General features: G+C 39.3%; 2 protein-coding genes across 2 annotated transcripts; one reads left to right on the top strand and one right to left on the bottom strand.

Moving 5' to 3' along the window:
- Positions 1-575: 575 nt before the first annotated feature.
- On the bottom strand, positions 576-5,393 carry LOC135486192 (inositol monophosphatase 3-like). The gene is made up of 5 exons (XM_064768836.1): positions 5,062-5,393; positions 4,552-4,717; positions 4,084-4,179; positions 3,584-3,760; positions 576-3,414 (listed from the first exon to the last, which is right to left on the bottom strand). The coding sequence occupies exons 1-5, from the start codon at positions 5,383-5,385 to the stop codon at positions 3,113-3,115; spliced, it is 1,065 nt and encodes a 354-aa protein (XP_064624906.1). The 5' UTR covers positions 5,386-5,393; the 3' UTR covers positions 576-3,112.
- Positions 5,394-6,419: 1,026 nt separating this feature from the next.
- On the top strand, positions 6,420-12,119 carry LOC135486627 (ubiquitin-conjugating enzyme E2 W-like). Its single transcript, XM_064769569.1, has 5 exons — positions 6,420-6,436; positions 8,678-8,872; positions 9,107-9,262; positions 9,359-9,434; positions 9,847-12,119. Exons 1-5 carry the CDS (start codon positions 6,422-6,424, stop codon positions 9,858-9,860), a joined length of 456 nt encoding a protein of 151 aa, XP_064625639.1. The 5' UTR covers positions 6,420-6,421; the 3' UTR covers positions 9,861-12,119.
- Positions 12,120-15,626: the final 3,507 nt, after the last annotated feature.

Below are 15,626 nucleotides of genomic sequence, written 5' to 3'. Positions count from 1 at the left end.
AAGGTGACGCCACCATTAGTACATTACGCGGGAAAAACGAATGTGCACGTGTGGCAGTCTTAAAGGGGGACTATAGGCAAATAGGGACTATAGGCTAATTTGATTAATTTACACAGTAAGGGCCCTTGGTCATGTCAGATTTAGCACTAAATACATTCCTCGTACAAGCGTGAATCATTTCGACGTACTGTGAGATGAGAGGGACCCCTATTGGTGACTTTGTGTAACTTTATCTTGCCTGCCAAGTTGCTGCCTCTATTGTCCCTTTAAGTTTTTAGCATGACGCGATGGGCTGCCCAGGGAGTCAATTAGCACGTATTGGCAAAAAACACTTCCAAACATTAATGCAGGTAGTCTTGCAGAGCAGTCCATTTTGTCAGCCTGAGAGAAGACGTGCAGACTTTACTTGAGCTCCAACTTCCAAATTCACTGAAATTTTCCAAGCACAGTGGAGGGAAACTTCTCCAGATCAGGTTTTAAGACTGGGCCTGATATAGTGAAATCTATCCGAAGAGGCTAATCAATTGTTAGCAATTAAACAAGAATGAAGCACAAATTTATGTAAATATTTTATTTCATATAAAATCATGCTTTCTACAAAGCTATTGTATAGAAATAAGAAGAGACCAGACATATGACATTTTAATACCATGTCCACTGACAGATTTCGATTTAGTTCGCTAATAAAATGAGCCTGAGGTCCAATATAAGACAGTAGCCTTCTCAAGAAATCACAACTTCTCTGTGAACAACTAGAAAACCAGTTCAAGAGCTACATTACATGTACTCCAATGACATATATTTGAAATAAAGTTGTTTTCTCACCATATCAAATTATATTTTGTGATATTGTAGACCCAATCACAAATTTCATGCTAGGAGAGTGGTCACTCCCACTTGAAAGGTGTGGTTCATCCACAGGTAATCCAAAATTAACATCTCTGTTATTTTGTGTAAACATGTGACAGGACTAGGGATGCATAACCAAATGACAGCATTGTTGAAATTCTCAAATTTGAGTTCAAATTCCTGATTTTGAACAATATGTAAAAATGGCAAACATCATTTCTTTTGCAACTTGACCATAAGTAGACAATTGTTTCGCAAGCAGTTACAAAAAATTTTACATACTTATAATACACTGTGACGACGATTTCATAATATAAATTACAAGCTATGTACATGTACAAGAGTGCTGTAACTACAGATACAATACAAAACCACACCAGTCTGTTTTTTAGTGGAAATATCACAGGAGTGGTTGTCTCAGCCAGGAAAGCAATGAGGTCTTAGGGTTCCAATAGGCCAAGACAACAACAAGTTATGGTATTTTCAATCAAAAACTGATAAGCGTCATTTCTGTTCATCACACACCATTATTTACGAGTAGTTCAAGAATTTTTTAAACCTTGCAAATTTGTAACAACAATATTTGTCGCTAGATAACTACAGACCACAGTGGAATTTCTCCATGAGACATTCTTCAAACTAATACTGGGAGGGCGCCCTGTTAGTAGAAATGTCCACCAAGGGAGGTTACACTGTAGTTTAAATTTCCAGAGATCAAGGACTAATCCTCAAATCCTTACAACACAGTGATGAAAAAATATATACATATTTTTTCAATGCATTGTTGCTGAATATTTGGCTAGGCACAATACATGTACCTGAACCTTGAGCAGGTTTTAAAAGAATATGCAAAGTCTACATAATAAGTTAGTCAGAAAAGAAAATATATTCTATATTGGTATGGAAGTAATTTATAATTATTTCAATACCACAATTCTGTGTCAAACGGAGATAATTTTGGAATGTCCTCAGTGATTTTTTCTAACTAACATCATGAATATTCAACTGACTAGAAAAAATTCAGAAGCAACTCACTAGAATTTCAACGATGAGATAATACAGTAATGAATCAGATGAATTCAGCAACGTCATTTTGATCATATTTACAGTAAATTTAGTCTGAAGGTCCATGCTACCCTTTGTCTTTGAGACCTTTAAATGGCTTGCAATTTACTAATACTATCCTGTAAGGTAAAATAGAAGTGGTGCAGCCATCTGGAAAGTGATGCCAGCCCCTGACCGATTTTACAGTACATTTGAACATTAATCTCATTGAAAATGATCATGCTCATCTCATTTACAATCAGTGGTAATCTACATGTACATAATTTTGCTAATATTTACATATGTACCAGTATACGATTCAATCGAATGTGATTTGTGTCAAAAATGTGGAGTATTAGAAATTGTCACTATCCAGTTAATCATGATTTTTAAGGTTGTGAAGAAATTCTTACTTATAAGAAAATCTATTCCTCAGTTTCATATCTAACACCTATAGGGTTGGTACAGATCTTGAGATTCAGATAACTGTTGCTCTGAACTCACTCTATAAATACACACAAGTGAGAAGCAAGCCTATGCGCAGGTTCTTGAAAAGACATGACCAACTGGTGCTCTACTGCAGGCCATGTAATGGATATATAAGAAAAAGGAAGATCGTGGTAGAGGAAACAGCGATGATCATAAATAGTGACAATTGTATTGCTTTTTCATGTGGAAAAATGAGATTCTTCTACATATAATATGCCTTACATGGCCATGGGTGTTTCTTTCACTGCTGAAGGAAATTATGAGTTGGGTGTGCTGCACAGATATGGTCATGAATTGAAACTCATTGTAAGTTAAAATCACTGTGATAACCTGCAAGTCAGCATGACTTTTAGGATGGTCACCGAGATATTACTTCATCAGCCCATGATGAGCAAAAAATCTCACAGACATGCCTGATATAGTTTTCCTCATAGAGAAATGATCGTTTACAGAAAATAGTGTAGAACTTTTAGAAGAGAAACAATCTCATCCTAATACTAGTCTCCCAATCAGCAAGCTAAGAAGGACGAGTTCCCACTATACATATCCCATCAAGCCCCAAAAGTTTCCAAGGATGCCTGAATTGGGCGATTAAAAAATCTTGATTTAATAAAATCCCTATCAAAAAAGGAAATTTATTTCTGTGAGGGAAAAGTAGAAAACCGGAGATGGCCAAATAAAGGTAAAAGAAGGAAATACTTGGAATGTTTGAAAAAAATAGTTTAAAGCATCACAAAACCTTGACTGCTTCCTTTGTTGCTTCCTTCGGTTTTTCCTTTTTTTTCATTTTTTCAGCAATGCTAGCTAATTTCGTTCGGTAGGTGCTGTAACCGTAGAGACTTGCTAATAGACCCTTATCATTCTTCTCACTAAGGTTACTGCTGTAGTCAATGTACGTCCCATCAAGTGTTGTCATGTGGCCACCCACAGCATGGAGAAGAGCGTTCCCCGCACAGATGTCCCATTTCTTGATCAATGTTGTGTGAATGTAGGCATCTGCTTCCCCCTTGATTACAGCCAAGGTCTTATAGCCTGAAAGTGAAAACATGAATTGCAAGGTAGTCGAATAACAGAAGTGACTGCATTTGGTGATTTTTTTTATGTAGCTTATGAAGAGCAGTAATCTAGATCTCACTAAAACATGATTTTAATGTAGCTACGATGTTGTAACTGGTCCAGATTAAGATTATCCTTAACTTACCTGCTCCACCAGCAGGAATGACAATGGTGCTTGCTCCAAAAGATTCTGTGGCTGCAGCCTTCACTTCCCCAGCATGTGAGCGAGACACAATTATCTTGTAGGGATCCGAGTCTTTTCGGTCCTCTTTCTTAGCAACCTTCAATGACTTTGCAAATCCGTAGCCAACCCAAGCCCATGCTGAGGAGAGAGAAATAGAACTGTTAAATGATAACTGTTTCAGTTCAGTACAGTATTAGAATATCTCATCTTACTGCAAATGGACAGATGATAGCTGCATTTTTCATTGCAATAACATTTTGACGGTTCTTTCCCACTTTGTCAAGATATGTCTTAGGAAGGGTTAACATCAATCTCTTGTTCAGTGTGTTTATATACATACAGGCTCATATAACAAGGCGCTAGCCCTGGCCAAGATCCAGGCTAACATTATGCACTCCCAAGCCCATCAATAGATTCTAAAGTCTCTCTTTCCCCAAATAATAGGATGATTACATGCACACCTGTTTCTTTCAAGAAAGGCTGATGGATGACCCCAATCATTGGAACACCTTTAACAGCTACACACACCATGGTAGTAACAAAATGTGTCAGGTCCTCTGCAATGTAAAGGGAACAATAAATTGAACTTTGAGACTAGAACTGGTTTCAGAAGACCCATAAAGCCAGTGCTTTTGATTGCCTGAATAACAGTAAGTAGAGATGTAAATACCTCCGAGTGTTGAGAGATGGACTGCAATGTTTTAAATGAATTAAATTGAGCACTCTAGCATGGCAACTCAAGGATGAATCCAGAATAAATATTTATCCTGTGAACAGAAACACTTAAACAGCCTCAACATAAACCAAGAAATTAATGAAACACGAAATACTGATACAGATTTGAAAATCTCTATGTCTCTTACAGTTATATAATCTTTTCAAATGGTATATCAGTGCATTCTGGCCCGGAGGTGACAATGGATTATTACCAGTATACTCCTGTGTTGCATCAAGTGGATCAATCCAGACAGTGATATCTTTCATTGGTACCATCTGGTCACTTCCAACAACTGCATCAACTTCATCTAATTGCTTGGTTGGATCAGGGATACTTTTGAAATCAACAGGCTTTCTTTCATGTTCTTCAGAGATCACCTGCAATTGTTAAAATTTTGGTTAGTTACGGTACATATCGAACATGAATGTTATATTTTATTTTCAAGGAAGCCTCTCAATAAATCAGACACCGACACTGGCGACAGTGCATGGTTCAAATGTATCTGTATCAGCAGATTTTACAGCTCACACAATCATCTTTTTCGCCCATTTTTACTACTGACATGACACAAAATCATGACAGCAACAAAGCCTACCAATGGTGGCAATGGCATGCAGCATGATCAGCATCGGGAGGTTTGGTTGTTTCTTGCAATTTCTTTAGGACCTACTTTAGGCCTACTAGTACTACTTTTATAAGTATATTTTGCGAGTGCAGCTACCTTCAGACCTGGAAATGCTTTCGCAAATCCATAAACAATAGCCCTATGGGACTGCATGTCACCCTCTGTCTTCAACTCCTTAGCCCCCTCTTCAGTCAAGCCTTTTGTTTTTTCATTCAAACGATTACTCTCCCGAATTTCCTTTACTCTCAGGCCTCCTCTCTTTGCGAGGTCGATGCCAACCGCCAGCAACTGTTTCATGCTGACTTTCTGTTCTGACTGGAACCACTTCATGCCACCCATGGCATAAAATACGACACAGCTGATCCCTAAAAGTATGAGAAAAACTCCCAAGGGGTTGAGCTTGATGTTCACTGCAGCCATCTTTTCAATTTTTGTGATTTTCTGTGGCCTTGACCTTACACGTGGCCAATTTTTCGAAATAGCCGGAGATTCTTATGAAAATATTTAGTTAAGAAAATAAATACAACAAAATCACAAAACATCCATTATTTAAATTCAGTAATTTGCAATAAAATACTACATTGCTTTTTTTAGTATGACTATTTTTACACAATAATTAAAAATTGAATTATACCATCATGCGGCTCTTCTTGATCTCAAATCTCATTAGGGATTTTTTGTAGTCATGTGCGGCCTACCCTAACCGTAGTTCCTAAAAATCATTGATTTCTTGCTCCTCACAGTATGCTAGTGTTGATTTAGCTGTTGTTTTGGCAAAAACATGTTTTTTGCAGTTTTCGAAATCTAGAACACTACTCAATAGACGGCTAACAAGAAACTACGAATTTATACTGTTGTTGCCGACGTATGTGTACACTGAACTTGGAATGTGCGTCGGCCCCGTGTTGAAATGCCGTCCAGTGCCAGTTGGTGCGTTTTTCGCTGATTTGTGCAAAATTCAACATATCTCAAAAGTTCAATGGTTGACCCTCGATTTTTTTTGATTTTTGTGTAGCGTAAGCAACTGTCTTTCATGGGAGAATGGTCTCTGTAAGAATTATTCAGGAAGAAATGTATAATATTTGGGGGTTTTTGTGATTGTCCGGCCCAATTGGCAATATTGCCATTTGGGATGGTGAACAGAGCTTGGAGCAAATGCGACGCTTATGATTTATTTAAAGAAATAAACTGCCCGATTTAACATCCTGCAGAATCAAGGGAATCGGGCGTTTCCAGTGATATACGACACAAATGGGTTGTCCTCATGCATTCACTTTGGAAACGCATTTTAAAATAGATGTTACGTCCTGTTAATGGGGCACGTCATCATCACGTACATTTGGGAAAAACTCCCTAACGAGACCTAATGGTGGCGTCACCTGTTCGTACCAGAGGAACTCCGATATCCCGCGATGTGTACATCGACATGATCGAGGATGTAACAAATCGCACAAAAATGGCTTCAATGGAGGTGAGGAAGAAAATCTTGATACTAAAAATAATTGTATGGCCGACGTTATTATTCAGTATTTCGCCAACAGAATTATTGCAGTTATTGAGATTAATTTCTTCTTTCTAATCATATCAACTGATTTGAAATTGCAAATTCCTGGTCGATTTTCTGAGGCTTTGAACAGGTTGTATATTTTGCATTGTAAAAATCCACTGCATCTGCTGTGATTATGCGTGCATGCAGATGCTGCACACTAACAGTCGCATCATCATGCATGTCATGACAGTGCTATGCACGTACTGTTTTGACATGCGAATGCGACTGTGTACATTTTACATCCTTGTTATGGTTGTGTTCATCCTTATTTTGTAACATCTGTACATTTTTGTATGTTGTCATTTTCCTCCCTACCACCAGTGAACATGTACTGACAATGACATTCGACTGAACTTCATGACTTATCTTCATCAATCATGCATTCATGGTGATAGGCCGACCCTGAGGCCTAATGCTAATGCAGGAGCAGGTTATGAAAGTGCATAAAGTATGCAGTGAAGAGGCGGGTTGGTGCCACTCCCAGAGTGCAGGGTCCCAGTCTATCCCAAAGCACACCTACTTGCAGTGAGTGACGTCTGTTTCGTCATTGAGTCTGTGTCTGGCCTGAGTCACTCATGTGATGCCTGCCTTGACACTGACCTCCCATTTGATTTAACTAGAGTGTCCTTCCTGTATACATACTACATAGGCAATGTGGTTGGCATGGCAAAGTTGTGTAGAATCGTTAGAAGATAGATAGGTTTTTTCTGTGTCAACATTCCTCGTGTGGGCAGTGCCCGTCATGTGATGATTGGGAAAGGTCCTTTTCATTCACATCAATGTTTGCTCAGGATTCACTTGTCGCGGGTGAAACTGCATAAGCCCTAAAATAGGAAGAAAGTGTCCGGGATGATGGAAAGGATCACACAGATTATATCATATTTGCTTTTATCTCAGCAAATGAACCCAGGTCAGACTCAGTTTTCACTTGTGATTTGTGCAGAGGGGACGGGTTACATTATAGTCAAGTAGACCGCTTTTAAAAAACCCATGATGTCTGGCAATTTATTCAGTCTACTGGTATCTTTAAAATCCATTTGGCCTGTATAGTATAGTATGGTGTGATTGTTAGGTGTTGTCATCACAGCTAAAAATGCCAATTTAGGGGAAGTTCCCTGGGTCTTGCGGCTACATATTGGCCTAAATGGAACATTATTTTATACCCGTGACACTACATGTAAGCTAGTGTTTCCCATGCATCCAAATAACTACACAGTGAGAATGGACCTTCTCCATGACCATTTTAATTCTCTTAGCCATTTATAGCACCGTACATGTATATGATTAACTGGTGATTGGAACACTACACCTGTTGCCTGGTGTATGCAGTTTAGCTAAAACACGTTGAGCAGTACTGCAGGACAATAGCATATGCCACATCTATTATTATGTGTAACATGAGACAGTATTGTCTATTCAACAAATACTAGGAGACATTTGCCCCCAAGGCATGTCTCTTGTGTAATACTGATAGCAGTTTTATTTTATACTGTATTTGCATGTTGCCCTGTGCACACGAGTATCCTTGAAGTTTATTCTCTTGCTCTTCTCAATCAAGCTACATGTATATGATATATTCATGACAAATTTTGCCTTTAGGCGTGTATTTTTTATGTCTTGTTAAGCGAACTCTCCAACATGAAAAAGTGCCAATTTCTAATAAATTTTTTTTTGAAATATTTTTTCCCGACCACCGCCTGAAAAAACTGCTAATTTCATGAACAAAATTGGTATTTTTTTCTTTATTTTTATTCTGCCCTCCTCTACACTGTGTTCTCTGTACGACCTAGACCCCTAATTGACAAAGCATGATAGCTTGAAACAAAGATATGATATCAACATGAAAACACCCCAGAAAGTCAAAGCCAGAAAGTCTTAGTTCTTGCTGTACTACAACACTAGTGATTTTTTGGTGGAAATTTTCTGTAATAAAAACATTATTTTTTTAACCATTTTTGAATGGTCGATAACATTATGAAGGCAGTGATGCAATTCACTGTAATTAGAATGTTCATATTAGAAAACAAGATTTGTGAAAACCCTTTCCAAACCACATTAAAATCGGTCTGGTATTTTGGGAGATATCACAAGTCATAGGTGTTGATATTAATATGAGCTAGACTGTACACTGTACAATGTGTAAGTTTTTTCTTTACCCTTCAGAAACGGCTCGCTAAAGAGCTTCAACAGCTTAGGACTCACCCTCCACCTGGTGTGACTGTAGACTGGGACAAGATGGGGTCAAGTTTGGCTGAGTGGATTGTTGAGCTGGAAGGTGCTGAGGAATCATTATATTGCGGTGAAAAGTTTAAACTACAATTTAAATTTGGTCAGCGTTATCCGTTTGAATCGCCACAGGTAAGAAATCAACATCTTATTGAAAATAATAACATGTATCCCAATTCCTCTAATCGCAAAATTTGATTGCCTCATAAATGTGTAATTTGGCAATCGGACGATGCTTTACCAGAAAGGCTGCCATAAAATGAATTGCTGGTGAATGTCACTCATTGTTCTTTTGGTAAATTTTTCTGAGAATGGCAATGAACAGTCAAGTTGCTCAATCAATATTGTCAGTCTTGTGTGTTTCAGGTTACTTTCATCGGTGCCAACATTCCAGTTCATCCCCACATCTACAGCAACGGCCACATCTGCCTATCAATCCTGACCGATGATTGGTCACCAGCCCTCTCTGTACAGTCTGTATGTCTCAGTATCGTCAGTATGATGAGCAGCTGTAAAGAAAAGGTAAATAGAGTTCATGATCTTTGGCCTAAAAGTCCTTACTTTGAAGTGTGCACTGAAAGGTTATTCAACTTCTAATAATGCTGTATCTGCTTTCAGAAACGGCCACCAGATAATGCCTTTTATATAAAAACGTGTAGCAAAAATCCCAAGAAAACAAAATGGTGGTATCACGGTAAGTAGCCATTTTCCTCAGCTTTGTAAATGAAAGATCAACGAAAGAAGAAACTCGGTGAATTGACATTGTAATATTGGAAAATATTGATTTAGCTGTGGTTAAGAATAAGGCAATGAAATATGCAATATATATTTTGATGTCACTTTCCTGTAATTCCACCATATTGATTTTCACCATCACCGAACGGTACAAATTACCTATAATAACAATATCTAGAAGTTTCCAGATAATTCCCACAAAATGTCAACATCAACATAATCAGGTTTTTTTCTGTGGACAGCGTGATAAAAGCAGCAGTCAGCCATGATACATTGTCGAAAATTTCAGATATGTCTTGGGTGTTGATATTGATGTTGCCACTTTCCCCATTTAAACAAAAATTATCTTCATGTTGTTATTTTTTTTCCAGATGACAGTGTATGATGGTAGTTGGTAAGCCTGTTTCATGTCTTATAGAAACGTAGTGTGTTCAGCCAAGGACTATTAAACAATGCCATCGTTTTAACTGAGACATATGCATGGCGATACTGATCTTATTATTAGCAATCTCTTGTGCTGCTCGCAGACCATTCCAAAAAGGTTTTACCCAACAAGTTGACAACCGAGGACATTGCAGGATGCATTTTGCACCACTGTGGCTGGGAGTTGTTTGGCACAGAAGACCTTATATATTCATCACTTTGCAGAAGTGGTCTTGCACCAATTACTGTACGCCGTGAAATTTTGTGAGCACTTTACTTTTGCGAATGAATTGAATTGTCGAATGCAAACTGTCACGAAATCCCATGTGTACACTTGGGTTTTTGCCCTTAGGCTGATGATGCATTCAGCCCTGGCTGGATGTATGTGCTGAAAGGTTCGGAGACCAGTATCGGTTTTACTTTGCAGTCGGATTAGAAATGTTCTTGCTGGTAATTAGCCTAGTTTTCTAGCCGCTCCCTCGGTATACAATGACCATACATGTTTCTCCTTGACCAAACTGATTGATAAGTTTGACCGGTTTCGATGCTCACACATCTTCCAAACTCTGGCTGATCATGCAATAATGAAAAAAATGTAAGTAGTGTATATAAAATGGATATTGTGTAGATATTTATGTTGTGATTGTGATCATGGGGTCTAACATTTTTTTGGGTAAACCTACTTGGTCCATGTTGTAGAATTCACATGAAATCCTGATATGCCGGTGTGTCAGGTGTCCAGGACTATAGTCGGTGAACTCATTGACAATAATTATTTTAATCACAGAAGTCAGAAAGGGGATAAAGGGGTTCATTTCTGTGGCGGACATCAATACTATATGTAACTGTGGTATGGTACATAAAATATGTAATGACTTCGGTTGTTAAGGGATGAAAAGTTCTATCTACAAAGCCTTTTTGTTGAGTGGTGGTGTGCTATCAGCAATTTTGATGAGGAACTGAGTCGATTCTTTAGACCATGACTTGTTGGTATCGAATGTATATTCTAGTTTCTACCTGCATTCTCTATGTAAACTGTAGTCTATTTGTACTGTAATCATTTTGCCATGTAATGTTTTTGACTTCTAGATGCTTGAGACTAAATTGGCAACAGTGTAAGTCACACTTGCTGTCACTTCGTCAAATCTAGCTCCAGCAATTCTATATGAAAATCAAAATATGTTGTAGTTGACTTTGCCCGGCTGACATGAAACAGCCTGTTTTAAATCTTATGAAAATTTTAGAGGATGTAGTTGATACATTGTGGTGCAATAGAGACGAGCCCCTGAAAGTTTGGGGCACTCTGTGAAATGCTTTCTTTGTTTATTTTTGCCGGTCTTGTTCTTTATTTTCAATTACTTTTATGTAGCGTCTCTCCAATAAGTTGTCAGTAGTGTAGACACTAAACCTTTTGTGTCACAAGGTAAAAGTAGAATTGTCTGCCTTGTCATTTAAGATGTGGCGCATACAAGTGGCTAAGTCCTGAACAACAGTCATAACATGAAAGCTTTATATCTGAATGGTCAAAGAGAGTACATTTCACTTTTGCTTGCTTGATAAATGGATATTTGATAACTCGACAGAATATCGGATGCAGTAGCGAGAGAGACAGACATTTCATGTGATTTTTTTCTTTCTTTTGTCTTAATTATATGATCTGATGGTTACAAGAAGCTCTGTTAAAATGGTATTTTTCTGATTTTACTTAACTTATCTGTTAACTCATTTCAAACACACCTCTTCACAGTGGTGATTCAAATTAATTTACCTGTTATAGACCACAATAGATTCTCCAGAATCTTTTGCCAAATGATTAATAATGGGGGGGGGGGGGGGCAAAGACACTCTTCAGTTCTTTTTCCCCCTCAATTTCACCAGCCACAGGAATATTGTTGTCTGTAACAGGTATATCAATTTGAAAATCCACTGTCTTACCCTTCAGTCTGTCTAGAACGAGGTTAGTGCTATTCTAGTCCAAAGCCATTTAAGGGATGATTTAGGGGAATTTCTAACCCATGATAAAACATTGATCCTGATCATCAAGCACACTTGTTTAAACCTATGGCTGGCTCATAATTGTGTCGACTTGTTAACTTGTGTCGGCCTGAATGAGTGTAATTTGTTTTGACTGAATCAGTGTGTCACGTCGCTTCACCGTCGCCATAAAATACATGTCGTATTTATGATTCAATAAACTGTTTCATTTATGTAAAATTGTGAATTTTGTCTCAGTGTCGATTCAAGATTTTGGCCGACTGTCCAACTAGACACAGCATATGCTCGTGGAGAGGATTTGTGGAATACATTCTTGGGTTGGGATGGTGCAGGATAGAATTAGCAGTGGAGAACCTACAATACAATTAATGGAGTCTCGGACCTGTACATCATGTGGAGCTTGCAACTGACACTGGTATGAGAGGATGATTCTCTGGGTCCGAGGAAAGGCTTGACCCCATTGAGTGAATTGGTTTGGATGGAGATGACCCTTACGAAAAAGATCTCAGATTCACCATGGTAAAATCAGAGTTTACCATGAGTTCACCATGGTGAATGCAGCGTTCACCATGGTGAACTCAGGGTTTACCATGCTCGCCATCATGATGAATGTAGAACTTACCATGCTCACCATGGTAAAATATTTCACCGTCCGAATTCACCATGGTGAAGTGCCGTCAGTGTGCCATGGTGAAATTGAGACATATTTATCCTAAGGGTAGGGCCCCTAAACCTACACCTAACACTTTCTCAACCCCAAGATTTGACCTGACCCAATTTATGCCTGCCCTTATCAGCCCAGGGACCAGGCCGAATCAGTCCTGGCTGCTCCACCGTGTTGACAACATGATGAGAGTGATGAGACAGTCACAGCCAGGCCGCATCAATCTTCGCCGCATTGCCTAGTTGTTAATATGTCGAGAGAGATGAGACAATCACAGCCAGGCTAAATCAGTCTTGGCTGCTCTGCCAAGTTGTCTACATGGTGAAAGATATGAGAGACAGTCACAGCCAGGCCAAATCAGTCTTGGCTGCTCTGCCAAGTTCTCTATATGGTGAGAGAGATGAGACAGTCACAGCCAGGCCAAATCAGTCTTCGCCGCACTGCCTAGTTGTTAATATGGTGAGAGAGATGAGACAGTCACAGCCAGGCCAAATCAGTCTTGGCTGCTCTGCCAAGTTGTCAACATGATGAGAGAGATGAGGAAGTCACAGCCAGGCCGAATCAGTCCTGGCTGCTCCACCGTGTTGACAACATGATAAGAGAGGTGAGGAAGTCACAGCCAGGCCGAAGCAGTCCTGGCTGCTCCACCGTGTTGACAACATGATGAGAGAGATGAGGAAGTCACAGCCAGGCCGAATCAGTCCTGGCTGCTCCACCGTGTTGACAACATGATGAGAGAGATGAGGAAGTCACAACCCAAGCAAAATCATGAAGGCCATCGCACGATTTCGTCCGTCTTCTGTCATGGTACAGGCAACTGCAACTGAGATTGGTGAAATCTTCAAAGGGCCCTTTAGCTGTGCAAGATAACATTACACTTGCGTTCTACATGGGTGATACAAGACAACTGATTTGGTTGTACCATGGTAATCATCTCACAAGGACGGACAATGGAACAACCAACCTCTGCCAGCTGGTTATCTCAATCAGATGATCTCACGAGACTGGTAGTTACCCATATCTATCTGACAACTCTTTAAGTACAACTTGAGTACTACTTGGGACCACAGTCATCTTACAAGACTGGTGAATCCTCCCAAAGTCCTTTACAGAGGACATGGAGGACAGTCTATAGAGGTTCCTAACGTGACGTCACGAAGTGACGTTTGACGGCCACCTGCCCAATGTATCCTTTACGTCGTGACCACGTGTGACGGCAAATATGGCAGTGCAAAACAAATCGGCAACGTTATCATGTGACGTCAGTGAAGAACCTCTATAGCCATAGGCAACCGTGTATTGCCGCTATAATCTAGGTGATTGTGCCCCTAAACCAACTGACAACTCAAACTTTGGGTAGGTGTAAACTGTGGACGAAAGTGTGGACGAAAGTGTGGACAGCGGCCCTCAAAGTTTGGTGGGCTGGCATTTCTTTGTCTTTCAATATATTTAAAAGAAATTGCAGTATGTTAATGCAGTATGTTAATGGATATAATCTTTTTAATGGGTCAGCGAAAGAAAAAAGAAAAAAAATATTTTGATGGGTGATTTTGATCAATGAGTGGACGGGCTTTTTAGCCCCTTTTTTGAAGGTTTTCGAAGTGGCCTTTGATTTTGTGGACGGGGAAATGCGAGGTCTAGTGTCCAAATGTGGACTAATTATCAAAGAATTTGTTGAAACTGTGATATTTCTAACTAGTCCAAATAATATTCTTTCACAAAAACTACTTTTATTTGAATGACAATGACAATATCATTCAGTTGTAGGCAAAAATAGTTGGCCCTCTCTCAGACCAACTTTCGTTGATCCAAGATGGCGGCACCACTAGAATCCACTCGAATCTTAATTCAAATCTGCCATTGCCGACATCATTGGCGCCAAAAACTATTTCTTTTGACCCTGTTGACCTCGCTTCTAAAAATTTTGTTTTTAAACCATTCAAACATTTAAATCAACTGCAAACATTTTCAATAAAATCACCGAGCTATATATATACGATATATTAAGAAATATCTATAGTAATATTGTGTTATACGGTTACCTTGGAACTATTTGCACCCAATTACTCTTCCGCCAGCGTGACCTAGCCACAATCATGGCGCGTACCCTAAGGCCTGTCTTCAGATTGCCGAATATCTCACGTCCAACATGAACGCCCTGATAGCTCAGCGGTTAGAGCGCTGCGCTTTAGATTGGGTGGTCACGGGTTCGAACCCCGGCGAATGTATTTTTTCGTTTTTTTAAAAGGTCTTCTTTCCATTTTTCATCCATGAACGTTTATCAGGCCCGGATTCGAATTAGATTCAAACCCTGGCGAATCTTATATCGTTTTTTTTTAAAAGCTTTCTTTCTACTTTCATCCATGAACGTTTATCAGGCGCGTATCCAAGGGGGTGCACCAGAGGCACGCCCCCTAATTGATAAAGAATCTTTGAAATTGACCATGAAATTTTGGAACACACCTGTAGTGCAGCAATTTTGATGAGAAATGCAGTGCACGCTCCCTTTTCTTCCAGTTCCTGGATCCGCTAGCGCCCTCAGACCATCATCATTATCAATATTATCATGAAGAAAACCCCTTCACCCGCGAACTTTTCAAGCTAAAGTACACACTGATTCCAGGTTTTCGAGCACTCCTGGGAATGGTTTGACTATCAGTCGGCGAAGCTTTCTAAATGCAATTGCCCTGTGCATCCGCACTTTCGGCTTCCAAAAGAATCGACTCGAATCTTAATTCAAATCTGCCATTGCCGACATCATTGGCGCCAAAAACTATTTCTTTTGACCCTGTTGACCTCGCTTCTAAAAATTTTGTTTTTAAACCATTCAAACATTTAAATCAACTGCAAACATTTTCAATAAAATCACCGAGCTATATATATACGATATATTAAGAAATATCTATAGTAATATTGTGTTTTACGGTTACCTTGGAACTATTTGCACCCAATTACTCTTCCGCCAGCCGACCTAGCCACAATCATGGCGCGTTCCCTAAGGCCTGTCTTCAGATTGCCGAATATCTCACGTCAAACATGAACGCCCTGATAGCTCAGCAGTTAGAGCGC

The sequence above is a fragment of the Lineus longissimus genome, chromosome 4 (genome assembly GCF_910592395.1).
Source record: "Lineus longissimus chromosome 4, tnLinLong1.2, whole genome shotgun sequence".
NCBI classification, from domain to species: Eukaryota; Metazoa; Nemertea; class Pilidiophora; order Heteronemertea; family Lineidae; genus Lineus; species Lineus longissimus.
Note: the sequence above shows the minus strand (reverse complement) of the source record. Positions and strands in the feature narration are given on the sequence as shown.